The 25,902-nt window shown below is 42.9% G+C and overlaps 1 protein-coding gene across 6 annotated transcripts in view; it reads left to right on the top strand.

The window, feature by feature from the left end:
* Nucleotides 1–933: 933 nt before the first annotated feature.
* LOC309450982 (protein unc-13 homolog B) overlaps nt 934–25,902 on the top strand; it is a 225,342-nt gene continuing 200,373 nt past the window's right edge. For all 6 annotated transcript variants that reach the window (XM_082074279.1, XM_082074280.1, XM_082074278.1 and 3 more), the window contains exon 1: nt 934–1,067. In XM_082074279.1, the coding sequence (XP_081930405.1) occupies nt 1,046–1,067 (22 nt within the window). In that variant the 5' untranslated portion in view covers nt 934–1,045. The remainder of the gene's footprint in view (nt 1,068–25,902) is intronic.

Here is a 25,902-nt window from a genome sequence, read left to right as displayed (position 1 = left end):
GCCTGGCTCCATCCTCCTGACACTCACCCTTTACATATTTATAAACATTAATAAGGTCACCCCTCAGTCTCCTCTTCTCCAAGCTGAGGAGCCCCAGCTCCCTCAGCCTTTCCTCATAAGGGAGATGCTCCACTCCCTTCATCATCTTTGTTGCCCTGCGCTGGACTCTCTCCAGCAGTTCCCTGTCCTTCTGGAACTGAGGGGCCCAGAACTGGACACAGTATTCCAGGTGTGGTCTCAGAACGAGCCATACTTCAGAACTGGAATGGCACTGAGGGAGAACTTAAGGCACAGCAATCACAGCTGCTTGTCTTGCTCCTGCTCTTCCCAAAGTGTTTGCTTACGGCTTTTGCCGTGTGAGGGGATACAAAGGGCTGTTCCTGTGCATCAGCTGAGCTTCTGACAGCGACGAACCTGTCCCAGAACGTGTTGATTATAAATGGCAGGAATGACTCCTGCAGAGACACACGCAGGATGCTTTGTGTCCAGCAAGTTCTGTTACCTTTCAGGAGTAAAACAAAAGTGAGAGAGAGAAAAAAAAAAGAGGCAAAGTACAAATAAACGTGACAAATACAGCTCTCCGCTTCCCCAGGTGCGCACACCTCGGAGCTGGGGAGGGGAGGGGACACTAGGGCCCGGTCCCCCCGGCCTTCCCGCGCGCACACCACACCCCGCGAACTGGGGCCGCCCCATCCCCGGGGCAGCGAGCGCGTCCCGGTGTCACGGTGGCCGGCCGCGGGCTCCCTCCCGCAGGGGCTGATTTTGGGGGGAACGTCCCACCCGCCGGTTGCCGTGGCGACGGGGATGGGGGCGGCGGCGCCCCCTGTCGGCCGGCGCGGGGAGGCGATGGCAGCGAGGCGGGGTGCCCCGCCCCGCCCCGTGTGGCCCCGCCCCGCCCGGTGTGGCCACGCCCCTCTCCCCTCACGGGGCGGCTCCGCCCTCGCTCACGGCGTCGCTGCCTCGCCCGCCTGCCCCGTGGCCGCGGGGCGGCATGAGGAGAGCCGGGGGCGGCTGGGGCAGCAGCTGAGGCACGGCTGCCGCCGCCATGTCGCTGCTATGCGTGCGAGGTGAGCGGGGCGGTGGCGCGGGGGGCCGGACTCCCGCGGGGAGCGGCGGGGGGCCACGGCCCGCTTGGGTGGAGCCGGCGTGGCCGGTGCCGGGAGCGCCTCAGGCCGGGCCGGGCGCTGGCCGGTCACGCTCTGCCGCCCCGGGGGTCTCCTGCCTCGCCTGTGCGGAGAGGCGTGGGGCGAAGCCGCCCAGCCCCTAGAGGAAAGGCCGAGCCAGGCTCCTGCCCCCAAAGTTGTCACCCGGGCACCTGAGCGGGGAACTCGGGGTTTTGCGGGGTTTGGGTCCGTCCGGTTCTGGATTAACGAGTTCTGCCTCTCGGAAACGGGCGTCCCGTGACCTCCCGGCTGAGCCGCGGCGCTGGGGCCGGGGGAGCCGCGGCTGGCAGCGTCCGGCTGTGGTGCCCGCCCAGGGCTGCCGGGCGGCCGGGGCCGCTGTGGGGTCGGGGCCGCAGGAGCAGGTGCGATGTCGCGGAGCTGCCGTCCCGCCTGGTGCCGAGAGCCCGGGAGCGAGGAGGAGCCGTGTTGGACTTTCGCAGTTGGTTTGGACACGAGTTGAAACGGTGCCGCTGAGCGAAACTGTGCTCGCAGGAAACAGGTTGCTGTCACTGATTCGAATGTTGCAGCTTTCCCTCTGCGTATACTCACCTAGAACATGTGTTATTATTTCAGATGCATTACTGATTGTCTTCTCATCTTGCAGTCAAGCTCCCCTCCGGTGCTGAACAGTTTACAGAAAGGCAGCACTTTTCTCATGCGAGCTGGATTATAGTGCTAGCAGCTTGCTCCGTATCTCTGGTTTTCAATTGCTTGCTCTCTTGTGCCAAAAAGAAAAAAAAAACAACAAAAATCCCTGGAGAAAACCATCTGCCGGGACTCACGCTTCTGGGACGTGTCTGCTGTCAGCGTTCTGCGCTGAACGCTGTGGTCACAGGGTGTCCCCGAAAGCCAGCCGTGCCCTGAGGCTTAAAAGTATGGTTTTAATGTTCTCAGCTCCTTTGCCAGGTATGATAAAAAAAACAGGCACTGGTGTGCTGCTGACAGTTTAGCTCTTCTTTCGCTTACATTGGTTGATTTGATAACAGCTCTTCATCCAGCTGTTAGTCATCTTTTTGAATCAAAATCCGTGCATTGATGATGGTGTTAATAAAAAGATGCCAGGAGCATATCTTGAGGGTGTGTTATTTTGGGGAGAGCGCTGTTCTTGTAGGAAAGTATTTTAAAATTAATTTTCAGCCCTTTAATAAACACCTGTTTAAAATGTTTTTGCAGTTCTGTGTAAACTGTGAAGCACACACAGCATCTCTGGTAGGCTTGTCTAGTCTATTTTGAAGGCTTTGCCAAAGTGTCTTTATTGCAGCTGATTGTTACTTGCTCAGGGATGCTCACATGTTACAGATGATTCTTCATTCTTTTTGGTGGTTCATCCTCAAAACATTCTCAGGCTGTCCTTTAAAGAAGTGAGGTTTTGATGCCACTTGGAGCTGTGTTAAAGATGTATTATGCCCCATCTACTAAGAGTAGTGAAGGAATACGAACTGGATGACTGAGTTACTGACACTATCTTGCCTCTTCAGAGTGTCAATTCTTGATCTGTAGAGTCTCCGGACAAAAGCATTTCAGCAGCCTGGACTGATGTGCTTTCACGTTTGGCTTACTCTGGTTATGTGTGAAGAGCTAAAGAAGAAACTTGAGGTGGCTGGTGACTGTGTGTGCTGGAGAGTTATTGTGAAAATTATAGCTTTAATTTCCATGTGCTGTACTAAGACCATAGAAAATACCAGCAGTAATTCAGGTAGATGATACTGACCCGCTTTATTATAAGAATGCACACTATTGTCAGTTTTGCTAAACATGAAAAAACATGCTTTCTGCAGTAATCATGACTGAAACAGTGAGCTGATCTGATCTCACAAGTGTGAACCATTAAACATAAAATTGAGGTATGCTGAAGTAGAGCAGTCTGGAAAACAAAACAGATACCAGGAGCTGAGATGAAATAACAGCTTTTGGGGCAAGCTGGAGAAAGGTCTATTAACTGTCACTATTAAAAAAAAAAAAGCGACACTTTTCTTGCATTTTACCTTTCCACTGAAATGAACTAATCTTGCTGAGCAAGTAGTGCAGCTATTAATACAAAAATTGGAAAAGCTGCTTCTTGTTCTGTAAAAAATGGTGCACCATAACGTTGCGTAATAATGTGGAGTTGGATGCCATAGACCTGGGATTAAAAAAGAAAGACAAGAAAAAACCCTGTGAAATAATTGTAGGCGACTGGGGCACTGTTAGTAACCTCTGAATTGCAGTTTAACAGATAAAGGGAGATGTGGAAAAAGCCTTTTAGTGGCAGTGTAACAAGAAGCCTGGCAGACAGATAATGTTGTAATTCATTGATTTATTCCCCCCCAGAATTACACACAGTAATAGTATTTTAATTCATGGCTAATCTAAAACAGTGCACACCAAATGTGTCTGAGTGTTGCCTTTCTTCCTGAAAGAGCAGGTAACATACATGGCTTCTTGATCTCATGTTTAGTAGTGCATTGCTTTTACATTTTCCTCTTAGAGAATGGATGAGTGGTGTTGTTTGTATTGTGTGTTTTGTTTTTTTTTCTTTTTCTTTTTTTTTCCCCAAATCATTGAGCTATATCTGCCATAGAAGCACCTGACAGAAAATCTAAGCTCAGGGGAATTGTTGAGTCTGGGCTCACTTGCAACTATTCAGAGGATGTGTGAAGTGAGCCAGTGGTAATAGGCTGTTGTAGAAGCAAATTGAGGGGTTCTTTAGAAAGAGGAAAATATGCAGAGGATGCAGGTGAAGTGAAGGAGAAAACAAATCCTGAATATTATATGATTGAGGCTTTTAGAGGAGACTTCTTCATGTTTTCATTCTGCTGCTTAAGTGCAAAAGAGATTGCATATACTCCTGTTTAGAGCAGCTGTGTCTGGATTATGTCTGATAATCTTCTCTTGGCATAGTTTGCTTTATTAGTTTGCATTTAGTTTTGTATTTGTGGAAATCGCACATATTAAATAAAACTAATCCCAGTGAAGCAGTCTAGTTTTCCCATCGGTCTCGCATTGTTAACTTTCTCAGCCTTTTCTTTTAAGTCTTGATTTTACCTCAGATCTCGACTTAATTAGATTTCTTCTAGCCTTTCCTGTCTTCTGACTTTACAGAGAGAAACAACTGCTGTCTCAGCACAGCTTGCAAGGGTCATAGCAAAGGAGGACCCTGCTGAGGCTGGATCACTTGGTCGTGGGTGCTCTGTCATCAGTTCCTTTGCTCTACATTGTTGTCCCGAGACACACTTCAGACCCTTTCACTTTCCCACTTTTATTACATCTTGCTATCTTGGGATAGTGACGGCTCTCTTCTAGTTTTCTTCCTCTCTGCTTTATAACAGCCCATGCTGTGTCTTCAGTGCTATTGTGTTCCTTGCTTCTTGACCTACCTTATCCATCTGATAATTACAGTATAAAAACAGTGTCTCTTTGTCTCTTATGTTGCCTGTCCTGGACACTCTATGAAATGCTGCCTGAAATGCATTGCTGTTGCAGGGATATTGGCAGTGGGGACCTTCCCCCATCACTGTGCACAGTACCTGGCTTAGTCCCATGAGGGCACAGTGCTTTTATCTGATGTGCTTTTGTCTTGGGGCCTGGTCTGCATTATCTGTATGAGATTTGGCTGCCTGAGGTATGTAGGAAATTGAGTTAGGTGGTCTCTTCTGGTCTTACACTCTACAATTTTTGAAGTGACTGCTGCGTTAAATGACGCTGTCTTGAGACTAGGGATGTTATTTTTTGGCCTATCGTTTATCTTGCTGCTGCTCTGAAGAGTTGGAAGGCTAATCTGGTGACATTTTTGGTTTGTCAGAATAGCTGGAATGCTGGTTAGTGAACTTAACTAAACATCCCTGTCTTGCCAGCAAAATTTGGGTTCCAGTATTTGTCCACCAAATTGAACTCTGTTGACATCCAAGTGAAAGAAGCAAACAGGGAAAATGGAAATGAATGTTAGCAGCAACAGAAATGAAACTATGTTCGTCTTGTGGAATACTTAGAAATATCCATAACTGTAAGTCCAGTAGTCAATTGTCAGGCCTTTTTATTTGTGTTCAAAGGACTTTTTTTCCCTCCATGTGATGCAATAGCCCCAACTTACCTTGGTGTTCTCTCTATGGCTGAATGCAGTGCCTCCAGGTGAAGGTCTCTAGCTGGAACTCCCTGCATTGCACACTTGTAAATGGTACACTTAGCAATAGGGTATTTGTGTAGCTGTGTTGTGGCAGTATTCTGAAATGATCGCAGAATTGAAAGAAAACCAAACAAACAACCTGTCTGTCTCTGTGTTGATCAAAATGGAAAAGAATTGGCCTCTAAAAGCAGTAGCAGAAGTACAGGTTATACAGCTATAAATAGAATGCTTGATAAAGAATTTGCTGTATAAGTTGTATAAACTCCTTTTCTGTAGTTGCAATTAGTCGGGAAGCTACCAGTGTGTGTGGTGTTGGAACAAAATAAAATGCATCAGAAACTTGTATAATAACAGTGAAAGAAAAGAGTCTGTGCTACTAAAGGAGCTTCTTTGCATTGAGTCTTAGGGTTTGTGAAGTAGTAATTAGTGGCTTTACTGGAGAGAAAACTTTTAAGCTTTCAAGCTTCTTCTGTTGTTAAATAATATGAATCTTTTAAACCTGGCTTGTGGTGGTCGTTCATTTTCGTGTTTCAAAACCTTGCTCTTTCAGCTGTATACACTTTGTTGCAAAAGTTTCAACAGACAGTGTGGATTGTTTGTTTTAAATATTTAGGGACTAAGAACTACTTGAAACCTCTCTGTAATTTTCAGTGGGATGAAAGAAATGCACAGAGGTGCTTCCTGAATCTGAATAGTGCCTGGTTTCTTCTTGCTCACTTGGTGTCCCCTCAGTTGACTCCTACAGTTTGGGAAATGCCAGTTCAAACATATTAAAGTTGTTATTAACATGTGGTTCTAGTATGCATCGAACTGCTGGGTTTAATCCAAATGCTAAAAGATTCTTATTTTGAACTATAACAGGCTGAGAGCTAGTTGCAATTTACACAATGGCATATAAAGTCCAAGCAAATGAAACTGCTTTTTTAAATCCAGAACATTACTTCAAATATTTGACTTGGAGGCATGTGAAATGAATATGTCTGATGGCAAATGATCCTCTTATAGATTTCCTTTGAAATTTCCTTGTGCCTTTTTTTTTTTTAATGCTTTGCGATCAACTTTTCCGTGATGTTTTGAGGAATAGTTTAATCAGTTGCTGAAAACCATTATCAATGCTCTTCCAAGAGAGTTTAAACAAGAGTGATGTGCCTTGTAACTCCTGCTTTTTCATTCAGATAATTCATTGTGTGGTCTTACAAACAGACTGGGAGCCACTGTGAGGGTGTGTAGCGTCTTACCTTGCTCTGCCTACGGTTTTGGTAGGTTAAAGCTCACTAGTACCTGACATTTTCTTTGTGTCTAAGTGTATGAAAGCAACTTGCTATTCCCATCTCTTGTTAGAAAGAAGGACTTATGGAGTCTATAGTTTTAAAAGTTTCTCATTAGCATTTGAATTTGTTGTTCTTTGCAGTCTTTATTTCTTGACCGTACTTCTGAAATTTCCTTAGAAATGAAAATTGGATTTAATATTCTTGTGTTGATCTCATCATCATTAAATAGAGAACTAAAATCTGCTTTATTTCTATCTGTGCATGCATTAGCCGTCTTTGCCAAGGACTTTCCTGAAATAATGTTTTGCTTGTCTACTCTGACCTGTAATATTTGGCAGATGCTTTCTGTGACACGAATACCTATTCTATAGGTATATCCTGGGTGTTCGCATCAGATCTCTCCACATTTAGTAGGATTTCAGATGGATTTTCTTTTCTCTTATGCCTTCCTAATACCTGACTGGGCTGCTGTGCATAATGCTTCTTTTATTATCTGCCTCTTTGCTGGCTTCTGTGTCCTGCTTGGTTTTTTTATAAATGGCAAGTGCATCTATGAGTAAAAACGCTGACACATAGCAAACATTAATTCTGGTATTTGGGAAACCCCACTAATCATGACTGGTCTCTCAAGTGGTTAACCATTACTCTGTTCCACGGGATTTCTACCATGTTATGTAATTTTACACTTTAATGAGAATATCCTGTGCTAGTAAGTTGTATATCTCAATTCTGCATATTAGATCTGTGTAGTTAAGTCTTTCCAAGCCAGTGTTGAGTAGTAAGCATGATTTTTTCAGGACTTTAACTCCTTACATATTGATTGCTGTATTAGGTTTTTTTCAGCCATCTGTCTGATGTTTTCAGTGGTCTGTAGGTAACTTGTCCTTCAACTCTGCCCTGAGTGTCACACTCTGCTCTCCTTGGAGCCTGTTTTCTGATATCTCAGGATGCATTTGAAACAAATGTCACTGGGTTACAGACTTTTTCACTGACATCTGAGTGCCAGTTACCTAGACCTTATTTTTATTATTTGCATCTTGGATGTTTAATGTCATCTTCACTTGCTGATGGGCTGGAAAGTACATGGTCACACAGGCACGTGCCTCTGCCAGAGCACAGGGCAAATGTTTATTGGATGCCTGTTGCTTGTTTATCATTAGCAGTTAAGTCAATGAATGGGATGGGAGGGCAATTTGGTGTTTTTTTTCTCTAATATAATTAAGATTTTTTTTTTTGTAATATTTAACTCTCTAATTTCCCTCTACATCTAACTACTTATACCTAGAGCCACCCAACCTGTGCTGATACTGTTTATTTCTTGTATATATACTGTAGTTTATATCTCTTTGGAGTGGATTGGACTTCACCTGTCCTCCTGCTTTGAGGACTAGTGGCTTTTTGTCCCTTAGAAAACTCTTAATTAACAATTTCTGTGTCTCATATCACAAGTTTAGTTCAAAATTTATTCTTCCCTGTCAATTTGCTAATAACTATTGTCAGGTTTATGAAATTAGCTGCCTTTGAATTGTCTCTTCTGTATTGCTAGGGATGTTCTTGTGATCAAGTTGCATACTACTGCAGGTAACTTTTAAATGATTGCTTTGTAGAAGTAAATCACAGTGGGGATCCAAAATAGTTGTTCTCCTGTTTAACACTTTTTGAGTTGGAATGCTATTTACAAGTTTTAAAAGAATTTTAAAAGTACTGGCAGACAAATGAACTCTCCAGCTTTTCTCTGTTTAATTGTTTTTATAGGACTAATACTGTCTTCTGTGACTTCACAGATTTCAGTTAAATATATTATGAAATACGCTATGAGCATCTATATTTCTAGTTCTGCTGGGAAGAAAGCTTCAAGTTTAATCCAGATTTTTTTCTAATCTGGTTGATAGTTTAATGAAAAGATGGAAGTAAGGTTTATTTGGCATATCACAAAAAGCTGAGATGCCCGCCTCCTGTGTCAAACTTTCAAAACAGATTCCTTAATGACCTTTTTGATGTTTTCCCCCATTATTTACTTCAAATAATTGAATAATTACTCTTGTAACTAACAAACAACACATTTGAGTATTTATAGATATCAGAGGCTTTTTACTTCTTGTGCAGCATGAAGTTCGAGAGAGCAGTGGTGGCTATGGGATCAAGTTAGATGATGATAAGTCCTCAACTGAGAAATTCTTTTGACTGATGTTGAGATAACTTCATAAGCACTGTGTCATGGCATGGATTAATGTCTTGCTGTTGTGGAAGGTGGCCAGGAACTGGAGCATGATGCTGGCAGGTGTGCTGTATCTGTGACAGCTGTGTGAGCGCATATTAAAAATGAAAGGGAACACTGCCAGCTAATGGTTGTGACTTGGTTTGTGTCCCCCCAGCACACTGCTCTTGAGTGTCGGTATGTTCGCTCTTTTGTCAGATGAGTTGGGACGGGATTTGGAAAGAACTGCAAGGTAATTGGGTATCTGCATTCAACGTGGAAGCATATATTCAGAGACCTTAAGTCTAAGGAAATCGAGTGTGGAGAGAAAACTAAATTGAGGTGTTGTCAGGTATATATATGCCTCATCCCGTTTGTTCACAGGATTTACTTTTGCTGGTCAGGCCTGAATTTGTAAAGGTCTTAACATTACTGGGCATGGTGCAGGGGCTAGAAACTGTGTTAAAGGGGTTTAAAACTGATTTTGTGCTCTTTTTTTGCTTGCCTGTATCTGGGGAGTTGGGGCATTTAGAAACATAAAGAAGGTACGATCTTTCAACAACTGTGCACTGACCTCAGACTCCTGGTGCTCTTCCTTGCAGCTGAACATCCTGTATGACTGGAAAGTGAATTGGACTGGAATGGCATGTCTGATGAGGGATAAATGGAGGCGTCTTGTTCGAGATAATCTCTAGCCTAAAACTGTTAGCGAGTTTTAAAAGAAGTTTGGCTTCCAGCCTTGACCGTGTCCCTTTAAGGAATACTGGTTTTAACCTTATTACTGAAAGCTTCTGTGACTTAACTCTCTTAATTCTTTACAGCTAAATGCTTTGCTGAACAGACTCCAGCATTTCCACCATGGAGACGTAGTTACTAGGTATAAAATAACTGCGGAATTACACTTCTGAGTCTTGGTACACTCTGCTTATTTCCTCAGCTTTGTCTAATGTTGTAATACTCAGTTTAAAATACAAAACAAAAAAACCCAAACAATTACATGTTAAAGGACTTCTTGCGTCACCCCTCTGTGCAGATGAAGTCTGGAAGTTATAACCAACCTGCTGTCATCCTTGCTGTCCTCTCCTGAGGAAAGGAGTTCGGGCCTGGAGCTAAGTATGGTGGCCCATTAAACCCTTATTTCTTCCAAACTTTAGTGGCAGCATGGTGGTGCAGACCCCATGGCAGAGGTGCAGGCATGCTTGAACAAGGACAAGTGAACTGATGAAGGGACTGCATCACCTGAAACCTGTGCTGGAGGATCACACGGGGCTGTTGCCCAAGCCTGGTCTGGGAGATGGTTGGTTGGCTTGGGAACAGACAAGGGTTATTTCTTGGACTTTCTCTGTGGTGTATCAAACCTGTCTTGTGTTGTCCCGCTGGCTGGTGGTTTTGGTGACTTTGTGCCACTGGACCTTCTCTCTGCACAGCTGTACCAGGGGAGCGGGGTGGGTGGTGGTGCTGTGCACAGAGAGCAAAGCCTCAGCGTCAGGCACTGATCTGGAGCCTCTTGTGCACTGTGCTTCTAAACCTTCACGGGACTGTTCCCCAGACACCTGTCTTGGCGTGCCATAATTTTTTGAGTTTTCATACATTTGTCTTATTGTTATATGCCTGTGGAAACCTGATCAAGGCCAGGCAGCTTTATAAGCTTCAAGCATGGGAAGCTGAGTGCTTTATTCTGCTCTGTACTGATTGTTGGCATCCTGGGTATGACAAAAAGGTTACTTACTGTAAGTCATTTTTTTAATCAGCAAATCCGTCACCAGATTGTTCAAAGAGTACTGTGCAAACAGTTATTTCAGAGTTGTTGTTTTTGTGTTTTTTTTGTTTGTTTGTTTGGTTTTTTTTTTGGTTGGTAGTTGTTGTTGCTGTTTTTTAATTGATTTAAAATGTGTTTTAAGAATATATCAAAACAGTTCCCTATAGTCAGGTAGTGATGGAAAGCCTAGGCATGAAGAAGCTCCAGGTCAAATTTCACTTAAGCTATGTTGAAAACTGAAAGTTTCTGCTTAGCAAATATAGCAGTTTCCAAGGAATGGGAAAAAACAACAACAACAAAAACGTGTGTGTATGTATGTATATATATATATATATGTAAGAACATGTAGATATCTAAATTTCTAGAGAGAAACTCTTTAGAGACATCTTCCTTTCTGGAGGGCTTGTAAAAACCTCAGAACATGTTTTCCGGAAATGTCCAGGGACTTCAGGCTTTCAGTACCTGTGAGGATTCACATTCAATCATCACAGTCTTCTGTTGCAACAACCATAGTCCTTTGCAAATGAAGTCACTGTGGAGTGTTATGGCTGCAATTATACACTGGAGATCTACAAACTGTTATTCTGGAACTCTTTAACTGTTTTTTCCTGTAGGGCCAGGAGTACCAGACACTAATTGAGATGATGCCAAGTAGCTTGTCAGCTTTGGGTGAGGAAAGAATTTGACTGCTGAGTAAACAATTACACACATTTTAAAAATTGTATCATTCCTGTTCACTTTTCCAATTTCGTGAGTTATATTCTTAATCATGAGGCTTCTGTGAAGGCAAGCAGGTGATGTTCTCCGAAAGATCGTTTGGCCTTTGTGAAAGGCACAATTCGTGTGGCTCTTCTTTGAGAGTCTGAGGACCCATAAATTACTAGAAAGCTGAGACTGGGAGTTCCAACACTGCCAAAATCACAATGTCATTTCTTAGATTAATAAAGTCTTCTTTTTTAATGAAATACATAATTTTATGTCCTGGTTCAAACATCCCTTAACCGTGAACTCCTGATATGAACTCAAACTTGTAGTACGTGACTTGAATTTGGCATGCAACATATATGTGGACTGGTTGGGAGGCGAAAATGGATGTGAAACAGTAATTTTATTTCAGCCTTTCCTACCTGGTGTAACTTACTGCATGTGCAAAATTTTATTAGATTTTGACATATCAAATTAAGTGTCATCTGTGTATGCTCCGTTTTAGTAGGAGATTTTTTGAGGAGATTAACTGCTTAAAAACTCTATAGTTATAAGACCAGAATGGATTGTTGTAATCATCTAATATGAACCCCTGTAGGACATAGTGTTTTTTTAGTCTAACAACCTGGAGTCTCCTAGAAACAGATTCTGAATTAAAGATTCTGAAAAGATTCTGAATTAAAATTGATGAAGGATTTTCTGCAGCTCTTGTAAGCTGTATATTGAGTATCATCGTATGTGACAAATTTATGCTTTTTAGACTGAATTGTTTTTCTAATGTCAGCATCACCACAGCAGAAGTTGGTGTGCCTTTCCTTCGATTGCTTAGGCTATTATGAAATTAGTACTTCTTGCCCTTACATTACTTAAGGATTGGAAAAAATGGGATTTGGTAATGTCTGTTTCTTGAGTAGAGGTATGTGGCTGTTGTATTATGACTAATCTGGCTACAGTAAGAAGTGTTTACATATTCTTCCATGGTTAAAAAGCGATCAAGACATGGCATGACCTATCGGGTTGCGGTGTTAAATCAGCATTTTGTTACACTTTGGCTAGGTGGGAGGAATGTGGTTTAACAGAGCTCTGCCAACAAACTTACTTCTGTTGTGAACTTGAGTTTGAAGTTACCGTTCTGTATATATCTGGTGCTTTGGTCAAAAATCCAGAAATGTGTTCAGGCTTCACTGGAGCAGAGCAGCATGTGAGAGAAGTCGGAATATGTGTGTGGTAACCCTGTACACTTTTGCTGGGAGCCTGTGTTGTGTTTTTTTTCCTCATAGAGCATCAGGAAAGAGTTGGTTTTGGAGATGAAATAGACATTATGTGATCCTGAAATGGCAAGTGGTACAGTTACATGAAGTAAACAGTGAAAAGCGTTTTAGTTTAGTAGTTTTGAGTTTGTTTCCAAGAGGGTGCAGAGGCATCAGTGTTACAAAGCAAAGTAGGGAGTTTGTGCCTGAAGTGCTGGGAAAGGTGTCTGGTGGTGTAGGACTTGGGTCTAGCCCTCATAGGCTCAGCAGGAGCCATGAGGAGTGGGGGTTATCAGGGGAAGAGAGATGTTGGAGAGGATGCCCCGCTCTGGAAAGAGGGGAATAAAGGTGACTGGGAAAATTCCACTGTGCGTTAGTGGTGCAAAATTGTAAAGCAGCATTAGCGTGGATAAAAGGGAACCAGCTGGGTTGAAATTGCTTTGGGAAGAGCTGATAAGAGATTTTGCTGTGATAGAACAAGAGATCTACCACACGTAGTCCAGGATTTAAATGTGGGTAGAAATCTTGTGATCTGGTTAGAGAGACGTATTTCTGGGTATTGTCACTGTGACAGACTAACTTGCCACACTAGAAAATGAATGTTGTTGGTAATGGCTGGGTACAGAGAGCTGTGTTATCTGGAAGTTAATGACTGAAGCCATAAAATTGATGAGCTTAAGTGTGGATGTGGCCCCAGGAAGCACAGAAGATGCTTCAGGGTCACTAGACATAGGAGTGAACTTGGTTTGAGTGATCACAGCCTAACCTAGGTTAAGTTAAACAGATAAACATTCAGACCAGCAACTGTCAGTCCTCTAGAGAAACTGGAGGAGCTTTTCTGTGAAATGAGGCACTTGGATACGGAGGAGGGCTTGGAATTCAGTGAAACTACGGGGTAAATATTAGCATCTCAAATAACTAGAAAAGGCTCCGCCTAGGAAATCACCCCAGAGCTGATGATTCACCTAATCATTGCGTCAGGACATGGTGAGCAAACACAGAAGCTCTGAGAGGTGTGGGCAAAAAATCAGTTTGTAAAGGGAGGTCTGTCATGAGGTTCAGGAAGTCCAGGGCTAAGGCAGGGGCTTCCGCATCAGCAGACAAGGTGGAATCCTACAAAGGGTGTTAAAATGGGTAACAGAAGGTGCTTTGGTCACATGAAAATGAGAAACAACCTACCTCATGAAGGAAGGAGTTGTACTACTGTGCACAAGGCCAGAAAGTTGAGCAAAGATGATCTGGGCATGATCCTTGAACTGTAGGAATTGTTTCTTACAAGGGTGACGTTGGAAATGGTACACAGATATAAGGGTTGGGATCAGAAGTCTAACACCTTGAATTTGAGCCTCGTAATGAGTAGCCCAGAGTGCCAAGACATGTAACACTTTAAATCTGAAATCTGTTGGCAGAAGTTGTGAGTGCTGCTGTAAGCAAGCAGTGACATTACCTACCTGGAGAACAAGAAAGGTGGATTTTTTGGGGTTGACAGGAAGATAGGGAGATGGGTGATATGTGTGGGTAAGTATGAGTCCTGACTTCAGAAGCAGTCAAGACTGTAATAATATGCAAGGTTTAAAATAAGCATTAAAGAGAGAATAATGAAAGCTTTATAGGTGTATGGAAGCAGTGTGGAAGGTCATGTGGCATGGTTTTGCGAGAGGAAGATTGTGCTGGACTAACCTCCTGTTTCTAGATAAAAGCATGCATATATTTGGACTCCTGCAATGTCACCATAGCAGACATTTCTTTTTGAGGAAAATTGGAATTGGCAAGAGAAATATAATGTGTATGAGGAACTGGCTGTAGCAGAAGCTAGTAACATCACAAAGACTCATGGGAGAAACAGATAGATGTCTTACACTTGTGGTGTGGAAAGAAAGGTAAGAATGTGTCTGTCAAAGTTGCTAAGTCCTAATAGCATAGTCAATTTGTAAGTAGATAAATATAACATATGAAGGATTCAATGACCCTGAGGACAGCCATAATGAAAATTGATATATAGAAGAGCTCTGCACTTAAAAGCAAAAGACAAGAATTACTGAAAGAGGCAAAGCTTGGTGAAAGGAGAGGTGTTGGGGAGCCCTCGTAACTCAGCACTGTGGTGTCAACCAGTTCAGAATAATTGTGGGGAGAGAAGTTGATACCAGTATGCGCTGGGGAAAGTGTTGCTGGCAGAGGAGGAAGGACAAAGGCACGGGTGATTTGTCCTTGTGGCCTGTACTGACTGACGTTGTTCAGGGAGGATGAACTTAGGTAGGGCTAAGTGGAGAAGGTGAAAGAAAACATTAACTGTCTCTCTTTTCCTTTTAGTCTCTGTGGTGAGAAGAGTAGGGCACTGTGGCTTCTTCTGCCTGATAAACAGGAACTGATGGGATCTATAAGTCCTGTCCATTAAAAACCATCAGGAAATTAAACATGGAGTGAGGTAAAACATTAAGGTGGAGGATGGTGTTGACATAAGATACAGAAGGTATAACCGTGCCATTCATTAAAGTGTAGGCTGGAAGTCACGAGAGATTTTGAATGGCTTAAGTGATACAGGTGCTTGGCGAACTAACAGTAGAGTTGGTGACCTCGAAGGCCCTTCTGGTCTTATGATCCTCACAGCACTAAGTTCATTATGATGTGAATTACTGCTCTGACAACTGCTTGCTATTGAGAAGTTGTATACTAAGGTAAAATTTTGATGTAGCACCTTAGTTATAAATTTCAATAATTAAAAAAACGCCGAACTACATGTGAGGCAACTTGCTCATACTCAGTTGCTACCTAAGGCTGTTTATTTTAGTTAATGATTTTAATTCTAATGGCATTTAGCCTGATGGAATTTCACTTTTAATTTTTATGGAGGCCCAGATGCAAGCAAACAGCATAGGTTTCAGGAGAATGGTCTTGGGCATAATCCTTGTCATTAGTAACACCTGGTTGTGGTTCAGTTCTTTGTGTACATGCTGTGTGAAAACAAAAGTATTGGCAGGTGGTTGCTGATGTGTTTGGGAGACACAGCTCCTTCAGATACTGTAAAGCTGCTGTGGGAGCAGCCACTCAGCTGCTTCTCCCAGATGGAGTTAAAATCATGTACTTGCTTGGGTATCAGTCTCTGGGCTGAATTTTATGAAACACGTTCTGTCTTTACAAGTGTAAAAAACAAACATCCCCAAACCATCCTTTTCAGCTTCCTTCTGGGGGAATATTGTGACTGATGTCCCGAGACCTAAATCAGAAAAAAACACCAAAAAATTGATGCCAATCTAGCTGTCCTATTTTTGTGATTTGTACATGTCCTCCAGGGACCAGTGTTGCCTGAGTAGTTTGTGAATGCAAAGGGTAAAGTCAGGCTACCGAAGAATTTGTGCGCAGTGTTGTTAGATCTCCCCTTCCTGCCTGGGAGTCTCAGTTACAGTTCTGAACAATTCTACTCTTTCCTAATGCTCATAGGCAGCTTATTTGTCTCCTAGTTATTAATATTTTCTCTGGTTTTTGAACCCAATGTAGTAAATATATAAGTAACACAATATTAATATTTTTGTTAAAACTATTTTTCAAACTAGACCAATTCTTCCTCATTGTTTGGTGCAGGAAGACACAGCTGCTGTTTTTCCTGGGATCTTCTCATTTGCTGTAGTATGGTGGGAAGTTTTGGCTTAAATTATTTTTATTAAAAAAAGGGTTTCTGAATCCCCCGAGACTGCTGTTGATTTATTTTTTAATTTCTCATTTGGTGCATATGCAAGACTTCTGAAGTTGAACAATGATGTGTGTCAGTTTTTAGCTCGGTGCCTTTCAGGGCAAGCTTGTGCTCAGTCCTGCTTGACAAGTGGTTCTGTTCCAGTTGACTGATCGCTTGCAATGCTGTAACTTAAAGTGAAACTACCAGAAAACATACCAAGGCCGTGATTAGGCAGTGATCACTTCTGGTGTGGTTAGTCAGCAGCTCTTGTTCCAGAGTGCATCTCGTTTAAACTAAATCTGAACAAGGAATGCAGAAACCTGAGTCATTCGGGAGAGTATACAGGTGACTTCAGTGCTTTTGTTGACTGAGGAGAGCAGCACAGGGCAGCCAAAAAGAAAAGCACACAAGTTATTTATTCCATCTGTAATTCCTCCTCTTTCTTCGTTGTTTGGTACCAGAGTTGTTGTGTCTTCTAGCTGCTGTTACCTCACTGTGACCGGACGGTGTGATTTGACCTAACAACTCTGGCAAAATTCTAGTAATTTAAGTGACTTTTATCTCTACATACAATGTCTGACCAGCAGCTGCATGTGCTTTGTGTCTTGGAAGAAATTATTCTGTAAAGAGATCTATCTTATTTTCAAAATAAAAATAAAAAGGCCACAACTTGTCCAGGCTTCTGAATTAGTTCTAAGTTTTTGGGCATATGTGTGTGTGTGGTGTGGTTTTTTTTTTTTTGGTTTTTTGTGTGGTTTTTTTTAAATTTTTTTTTTCACTGAGGCTTTTGTTATAAACTAGTTGAACTATTGGTTTGTCAGCAAAGTCGGTTTACCAACTCAGACTGGCTCCTAGCAGGCTTATCAGTCTGTCTCTTTTCCTGCCTTCTGGTGCAAGGATATGGCTTTCGTTATGCATATTTCCTTAGTCTTTGACAGCTGGAGGCACATGTAAGTTGATGTCTGTTTTGTGTAAAATTAAGTAGTGTGGTTTTTTTTTTTTTCCCTTATTCAATTAAGGTATTTCTACTCATTTAAAAATAACATATTTCTAAACCTTGGAAAACTTCAAAGAAGGGTAATTTATGTCACTGAAAACTAGAAGCCTGCTTTATTCTCTGTCCAGTAATATTTATCTTCTATATCTAAAAATTTTGAAAGTTTTCTGTTTGTTTTGTTATTTTTTGGGTTTTTTTTTGCTAGTGGGGCACAGATTCAGCAGTAGGAATGATGCCTCTTACCATAAAACAGTGAAAAGTTCAGGAAAAATCTGCAACCTGCAGGGAAGTCCTTAAAGCAAAGTGACCGAAGCACAATCTAACAGAACAACTCTCTCTCTTCTGAGAGAGTCACAAACACAGTAACTCCAGTGTGTTTCACCCAAGCTGCTTTTTTACCAATAAAATAAAATAAAGGCTGCAACAGGATATTGGAGACAAGAGGCCACTTGGATTACTGTTCAGTTCACCTCTTGGTTGGGGAACCAGGTCACCTGACAGAGTTGTCTGTGTTGCCAGCGTCAGGAGGATTAACCTCTCATAATCTCTGTGATTTGAATAAGAGATTTTGTTCCTGTCCTCATTGCTCAGTTCAAAGCAGGTGCTGAACAGAAATTTCAGTGTATCTTCAGCAAAATGTCTGTGTTGGTCAGCCAAAAAGGGAAGAAATAGATCCTAGAGGATTTCTCCTAGTTGTACTTTTTTAGCAGCTGGTTATAGTGTTTGGATGTAAGTGTATATAGGTGGAGCTGTTCTATAGAATCAGGAAAGCTGGCTGCATCTGCAGTTTCCCCTTTGTTTAAAAGGTGTTCTGTTACACAAATAGTATAAAATCAAGACAACCAAGCCATCAGGCCCAGTCAGCATGGGTTTATGAAAGGCAGGCAGGTGGTGAGTAAATGAGGATACTGGATGTTGTGTACTTAGACTTCAGCAAAGTCATTGACACTGTTTCCCACAGTGTTCTTGTGGAGAAACTGGCAGCCCATGGCCTGGATGGGTGTTCTCTGTGATGGATAAAGAACTGGCTGGAGAGTCGGCCCCAAAGAGTTGTGGTGAACAGAGCCAAATCCGGTTGGTGGCTGGTCACGAGTGGTGTTCCTCAGGGATCGGTATTGGGGCCAGTTGTGCTTATCTCTTTATCAATTATCTGGATGAGGGGATCAAGTGCACCCTCAGTAAGTTTGCAGATGGCACCAAACTGGGTGGGAGTGTTGATCTGATGGAGAGTAGGAAGGCCATACAGAGAGATCTGGTCCATCTGGATCGTCGGGCTGAGGCCAATTGTATGAGGTTCAGCGAAGCCAAGTGCCAGGTCCTGTCCTTGGGTCACAACAACCCCAGGCAGCGCTGCAGGCTGGGGAAGAGTGGCTGGAAGCTGCCTGGAGGAAAAGGACCTGGGGGTGTTGGTGACAGCGGCTGAACATGGGCCAGCAGTGTGCCCAGGTGGCCAAAAAGGCCAAGAGCATCCTGGCTTGTGTCATGAATATTGTGGCCAGCAGGACCAGGGCAGCAATTGTCCCTCAGCACTGGTGAGGCTGCATCACAAATCCTGTGTTCAGTTTTGGGCCCCTCACTACAAGTAAGACATTGAGGTGCTGGAGAGAGTTCAGAGAAGGGAATGGAGCTGGTGAGGGGTCTGCAGCACAAGTGTGATGAGGAGCAGCTGAGGAAACTGGGGCTGTTCATCCTGGAGAAAAGGAGGCTGAGGGGAGACCTTATCACTGTCTGTAACTACCTGAAAGGAGGTTGTAGCATGGAGGGGGTTGGTCTTTTCTCCCAAGTAACAAGTGATGGGATGAGAGGAAATGGCCTCAAGTTGCACTGGGGAAGGTTTAGATTGGATATTAAGAAAAATTTCTTCATGGAAATGTTTGTCAGGCAGTGGAACAGGCTGCCCAGGGAAGTGGTGGAGTCACCATCCTTGGAGGTGTTTAAAAGACATGTAGATGAAGTTCTTAGGGACATGGCTTAGTGCCAGAGTTAGGTTAATGGTTGGACTCAATGATCTTGAGGGTCTCTTCCAACTGGAATGATTCTGTGATGCTGGTGGGGGAAGAGGCAGTAACAAGACATACCTCTATGCGTTGGCGAGAAAAGTGTCTGTGGGGTATCTTTTGCAAATATGGTACTGTGACTTTGTTGCAGTTCCGGGTGGAGAAATTGGCCAGGAGTACTGACACTTCAGAGTCTTTCCGTGGTGAAGAAAAGCATCTGAAGACAGCTTGAGTGCTCTACTAGCTGCATCTCAGAGCCTGGGCCTTTGGGTTTGAGTAGCAAATACCTGTTGAGGTGACGGCTAGAAGCGAAGTTCAATTTTGAGTAGATGGTATCATGTCTGTGGGAAGGTAATGAAGAGGCAAAGCACAATTCTGGATAAGCCTCTGAGTATGGTGGCTCTCACCTTGCTAGAATTGACTTGTCAGTTTGCATTGAAATCATGGTTATTGTCAGATAAGTAGAAAAGGTGAGTAATGAGGCAAAGGGCTCTCTGGAGAGCTGCACGCAGACTTGGCGTGTCGTTGAGGCTCCTTGTCTTCCAGCACAGGCTGTGGGACTCTTGGTAGCTGGAGATAATACTTTCTGCCCAGCCTTTAAGGATGATAACTAGATGTATTGCCAGAGAGATGATTTTTGTCTGGGCACTGGGAAGCTGTCATTCCAGCAAGTTGCAAGACAGGCACAAGATGGCTTATGATTCTTGGCTTGTTGTAGTTACCTTAAAGGTGACATGAGCTTCGTGGGTTGATATACTCTGTGTTGGCTGGGGAAGATTCTGATACTGCTTGCCTGCCAGCTGAACAGGGACCATGCTGGCAGGAGAAAGGGGGTAGACAGCCCTGTAACCTGGAAGGGCATCTGCAGTGATGGGAATTCCTGGAAGGGTGTCCTGGCGTTGGGAATTCCAGCATGATGAGTTCCTCTCCTCAAACCTCCTCCTCTCTGCTGTGCAGCGTTTAGATGTGCGAGCTGGCTGGAAGCAGAAGCTTCTGCACTTTTTCTGTTTCCAAGTAAATATATTTTTCCATGAAAATATTTTATGGGCTGTTGGCACTGGATTCACTGGCAGTGCTAATATGTTTCAAGAGGTTGTAGAGTTCAAGGCTTGCATGTTCTTACTTTCTTTACTGCTTTCCAGCATCTGTTTCCAGCTTTTTTTGGCTGTATCGTTCATGAATACGCTTCTCCTCACGCCAGACAGAAGAAACAATATTGTCAAGCTTATTTCAGCTGCTGCTTATCTGAAATCAATTTAATTCTTCCTACTGCCTTTCAGAAAGCTTTTTCTGGGATCAGCTGAAAGAAAACTTCATGCAGCTTCCTTACTGCAAAGCAGAAGTGTCACTAAGTGCTAATATTTAATGTAATAATGATTTGAGATGTGGTTTCCAAAATAACTTGTCAATGTTTTAAGCATTTTATTGGTAAGATCTCTTGAGGGTTTTTGGATAAAATGATCTGCATGTTTTAAAATGCTGTAATATTTTTGCAGTACCTCATGGTCATGGTATATTTATTGTATTTTGCCCATGTAGACCCTGTTCTGTGCTAGCTTTTTAGTAAAATCACTGTATCCACTTACAGGTTTGGAGATGAGGATAATTATGGGTTTTAGGACCTGCTGTTTTGTGAGTCTCCTCCCTCCCTTCCTCTCTGTGGACCTGTCCTGTCCTAGTTGCTCTACTTCAGATTTTGTTTTCAAACCAACATGACCTTGCTGCCTGATACAATTTGCCAGAGAAATGGTGGTGTAAGGATCCTGGAAGAGTAATCTGATGTCTGTCCTCAGGAAGGAACCAGCTGTAGACCTCTGTAGTTCTGCATTTTGTATTCTGTCGCAGTTGCTTTCTGCAAGTTGCATACCTAGGACAGGAAAAATGGAACTGAAACTGCGTTCTCCTAGTAAAGGGCTTTGATTTTTAGTTTGTGTTTCTTTGACATACAGGTTCATTTTTTCTGTCCAAAACTCTGTTGACAGCTGCAGACCCCATGGCACATGTTATGCAGTGCTGTTTGTATTTTTTAAAACTTGCTGTAGTGTTCTCTTCACCTCTGTATTTCTGTTGCTGAAGTAGTTCGAGGGATGTTTCAAGTAGGTGAGTTCTTGAGCTAAGTAACAAACAAGAATACATATGAACCTCTTCAGTTCAGGAGATTGAAAACCTATGTGATGCTAAGTCAGTGTGTCAAATCAAATCTGGTAAAAGATTAACCTGTAAACAAGACTCAGGTGCCTCCCAGCTGTCTGAATCTATTTTATCATGGAAAGTGTTTAGAAGCCTGCTTACGTTACCAGCCTACCACATTAAACCATCATAGAAAGTAAATTGAATTGTCACCCCTTCTGTCCCATGGAACCTTTTAGAGAAGTAGAGTCTTTTAAGACAAGGCTTCTTTTGCTGACAAGGACTGAGTTTTATTTTTAAAAACCAAACAACCTTTGCCAGAGGGTCTGCAAATTGATCCTCTGCTCCAGGCATGCTGTGAGAACATGGTTTTGATTGGAGTGTTTGCAGCTGCCAGAAAGGGTTTCCTAACAAGTTGTAAAATTTCTTCTGTGCAGGTTATCTAACAACTTTGGTAAGGATGGAAGAAGCAGAAAAGCAAAGCTCTGATATGAACTGAGCTGTGCTGTATGCACTTACTAAGTTTTATGCAAAAGCTGAGCTGAAAAGTGAAAGTATCTGCAGGAGGTGTGAAATTACCTCGTTCACTGAGGTGATCAGACTGGATGATTGAACAAGATAGTCAGACATATCTTTAATTTGATAACTGGTTCAGCACAATATATTAACTCTGGATTTGCTCAGTTTTGTGTTGATTTTCCGTTGCGTTGTCCTGCTAGCTCTCTCCCAGGTTTGTATGAATGAAACGCTGGGGAATATTACAGATATCCTGATATAGAGCTTTAATATATAAAATACATAGGCTTTTTCGGGGTAGATTTCAGTACTTTGCTCACCAAAGTTTGGCCCATATAGGTGCTGGGATGCTGCACTTGGAGCTGTGAAAATTCTGGGAAGAAAAAAATGTTGGGATGAGGCTTAATAAGCAGGAGCAGGCAGCAGCTGCCATGTCCCGTTGGGACTGCAAACGTCTGCTGGCCCCAGGGAATGGGGTGTCTGGGCTGTGGGGCAAACAAGGACGGTGCTGTCCCCTGGCAAGTTGTGACACTGGTGTGCGAGACCTGGATCTGAACTGACCAGAGAATTTACAGATGAAGAGGGGAGCATCTAGTGAGGTTTGGTAGTGTAGAGGGTTGTGTTACTTTGTCGTGCTTTCTTGGATTTCCTGTGTTAAACGGTGCTGAAATTATGTGGGGTTAGTGTTGAGCGTGTCTCCTCTTAGCACAGTAATCTGGAAAACCCTTCCAAGCAGTTACATGTGTCCCAGCCACTATCAGTCACTGTCCAGTGGGCAGAAAGGATGGTCTGGCTGTTAGAAAGCTGTTTGTTGGAAATTGCATTATAAATTGAATAAACTTAGTAGCTTTGTGTGTCTCTGGACAGGGTAATGAATTTGCAGATCATCTGAGCAGGAAAATGCTAATTCATGTCAATTAGGAGGGATTCTAATTCATTCTGAAGACATCTGGCAAAATGGAAGTGGTTTGGGTAGATTGACTTACTACCACAGGCAACAGAATAGAATCTCTTTTATTTCCCCCCCACTCCTTCCTGAGAAAAATCCAAGAGTAGTTTCTTTTTCGATGTAGTTGATTGCTGAAGTGAGCATACCTTCTTTTTGTTTGAAATGGTTCCCAAGGCCATAAGAAAGGAGAGTCAAGTTATCCTATGGGCATTTAAAGTGGTCAAATTGAAGAAAGCTTTGTTACGTGAACAGGAACTGCAATGTAGAACTTCTTTGTTGTTTTTTTTATTTTCATTTTGATGAATATTAAAAATTAATAAACTCACATTGTGTCCATTCTGTTTATTCTGGAATACTTATTAAAGTCAATCAGTTGCATTGGTGTATAGTGGTTAGCATAGCTGCCTTCCAAACTGTTCTATGATCTCTTTATTCAGTTGACGTAGCTTTAGTGATACTGACGGTGTTCTTTGGAGGCTATACGGATTCCTCCACAGTTTTCCAAGTCAAACAGGTGATGGATTTTTTTTAAGGACTGTTTCAGGTTTTACATCAGAAAAGCTCAACCCCTGGATGCAAGCCCAGTTCTTTGAGTATTGATGGAAATCTGTGCTATGTTCCTGGTCTTTGCCAGGTACTGAGGAAAGTGGCATTTCTCAGTGGCTCCTGCTTCTAGTGGCAGAGCAGTTCTCAGCTCAGCCCAGCCCTCTGTTCACATCAAGTGTGAACTGTCAATGCAGTCTAAGGTTTTTATGTCTGTTGGTACACGAAGTTACCCACTGTGTTTCTGTCGCGTCATTCTTGAAAGGAACACAGTGGTGCATAAAGTGCTGTCTTCCCTGCTCAAGTAGAACAGTGTTTACATATAAGCCAGTGGTTTGTTTTCACTGGCAGAAAGACAAAGCATCTAGAAATAAATTTGACTGAAGTCACTTGTGTCTCGATGGCCCCTGAGGCTGAAGGAGTCTCTCATCTGCAGCAACCAGCCCAGCTCCACAGGGCTGTGATGCGAGGAGACGGAGCACGAGCAGACGCTGCTCTGGGCTCTGCAGCTGCAGCAGCGGCTGCCGAGTGCTGCCGGGTCCCGGGGGCCTCCTGTGCAATTATTCTTCCTCTGGGCTAGTTCAGGAAAATTTGTTCTTTCTGAATGTGATTTAGCTCTGAGTTTGAGAATGTGGTGGAGTCTTTATTTTTAAACCTTTCTCAGGCTGGGAATACCAAGGTGGTCATGACATGTCAAATGTTTGTAACAGGCTTGGAAAAACTATTAAACTGCTGTTATGAAGGGATGAGAAGAGTTTCACGGCACAGTCAGTACTGCTGTTCTGCTGTGGCTTGTGCAGTTGCACTTAGTAGCATCCTGGGCTTTTATATGGACCATGTGAAACAAAACACTGACTGAGTTAGAATCGGGGTGAGGTCACTGCATGGCCTCTGCTTCCCTCAGCCTGGAACACCTTTTGAGTTCAGGTGGTGCAAAACACAAGGGTTCCTCGACCTTAGGAGGTAGGTGAGGATGTGCAGGTGCTATGCATGTAAAATGTTTTGATTTCCAGGGGAGGCAAATGTACCCATGTGCCAGGGTGGGATCCCCAGGAACAGAACAGTCCTTGTTAGATGGTCATGGACTGCTTGCCTACCTCTCACGGGTTTTATGAATGGCTTTCAAGAGGTTAGTAGGAGGTGTTGAGTTCCTGGCTCTGCAATGAGTACATGTGCTATAGCTGCTGGTGCAGGGTTCAGACAGCAAAATTACTACCAAAGGCTCAGTTAGAGAAAATGCAACAGATCTCAAGGGCTATAATACTGCCTAGCCAGTGCTTTCCTTCCAGAAGGGATTCCCTCTTTTCCATGTGCGTGTTGCAGGGTGCACAGGCCACGTATTTGGTGTGTTGACTTAGTCTTGCGTAGTATGAGCATTGTGTGGTAGTCTCTCATTTTTGTTGCTTAATCAACCTTTGCACTTAGTGCTGTGAATCACTGTGCACTGAAGTCTGAGCACCTGGAAGATGTGAGAAAAGCACAGAGTGAAGTGGAAATATGTATTGATTCTGCCGTTCAGCTGGGGACAGTTGATGTAGAAGTTAGAGTGCTCTCCAAAACACATTAACATTGCATTCGTGTTTCACAGGGAGGAGGAAGCTGCTTGTGAGGTTGCCGATCGTGAAAATGCATTTTGAATGCTCTGCTTTCAGTCTTGCATTTCTTTTTAAGAGCACTAATTAAACTGCATCCCTTTCATTCTTCTAATTTTTCCCACAGCCCCTCCACGGCATTTTATTGGCCTTTGTGTAAGGATGTAGGTTTTGTTGTAGCGTGGTGAGTGACCAGCTCGTAAGTCACGTGCTGGATTTAGCTGGGATGTAATCTTTTGGCCATCTGCTCAGGAACTCACTGTGTCCGCATCTCTCTGATTTGCAAGCGAATGTTGAAGTTGGTCTCGAATCTGCAGATGTTCAGAACATCCAGGTTCCCTTTACCTGGATATGATCGTGTTCCTGCTTAGGACATTTGAGCAATGTGTTCTCTCAACCTCATAATAATTCAGCATGGTCAGTTTTATTTCTCTGGCTGGTGTATGGGGCACCTAGTCAGGAAAAAAAAATCCTTCAGATGGATTGAAAAAATAAATGGATAGCACTTTTTTTTTTTTTTTTTTTTGGTAGAGCTGAGTTTAAGAATGCTCATATATGTTCTGCTGATGTTTTTCCACCTTCCCGCAATGATTCTGGACTTCTTTTTTTGCAGTCGCTGGCTTATATTTTGCTTTCCTAGTCGTCAGGAGTCTGACTCTCCAGCCTTTTGTAACTGGCAGCTGTAGAGCCTCTGGAATTCTCTTGTGACCTTTTTCTTAAGTTGCAGGCAAGACTTTTTTTTTTGTTGTTTTTTCTTTCTTTATTTAGACAAACAACAAAATGGTGAGATATTTCCAAAGAAAAAACTCTGGTTGAATTGAATGTTTACATCACTTTTCGTTGCATTTATACCTGATGTCTAATTTGCACCCACTTACTTCAGTGCAGCCTGCCTGCTCTCTAATAGCTCCTTGAACTGAGGGGCAATAGCTGTGTCTCTGATAAGCCAAAGTCTTTTTTAGTGATTAAATGAATCTTGCTTGCACAGTGAGAGCAGGTGCATCTCTGTGCATCTGTATCATGCAGTGCTCATACATGGCAGCGCAAAGCTCTAGATCTTG

This window comes from Streptopelia decaocto, assembly GCF_964273445.1.
Source record: "Streptopelia decaocto genome assembly, chromosome: Z".
Taxonomy (NCBI): Eukaryota; Metazoa; Chordata; class Aves; order Columbiformes; family Columbidae; genus Streptopelia; species Streptopelia decaocto.
Note: the sequence above shows the minus strand (reverse complement) of the source record. Positions and strands in the feature narration are given on the sequence as shown.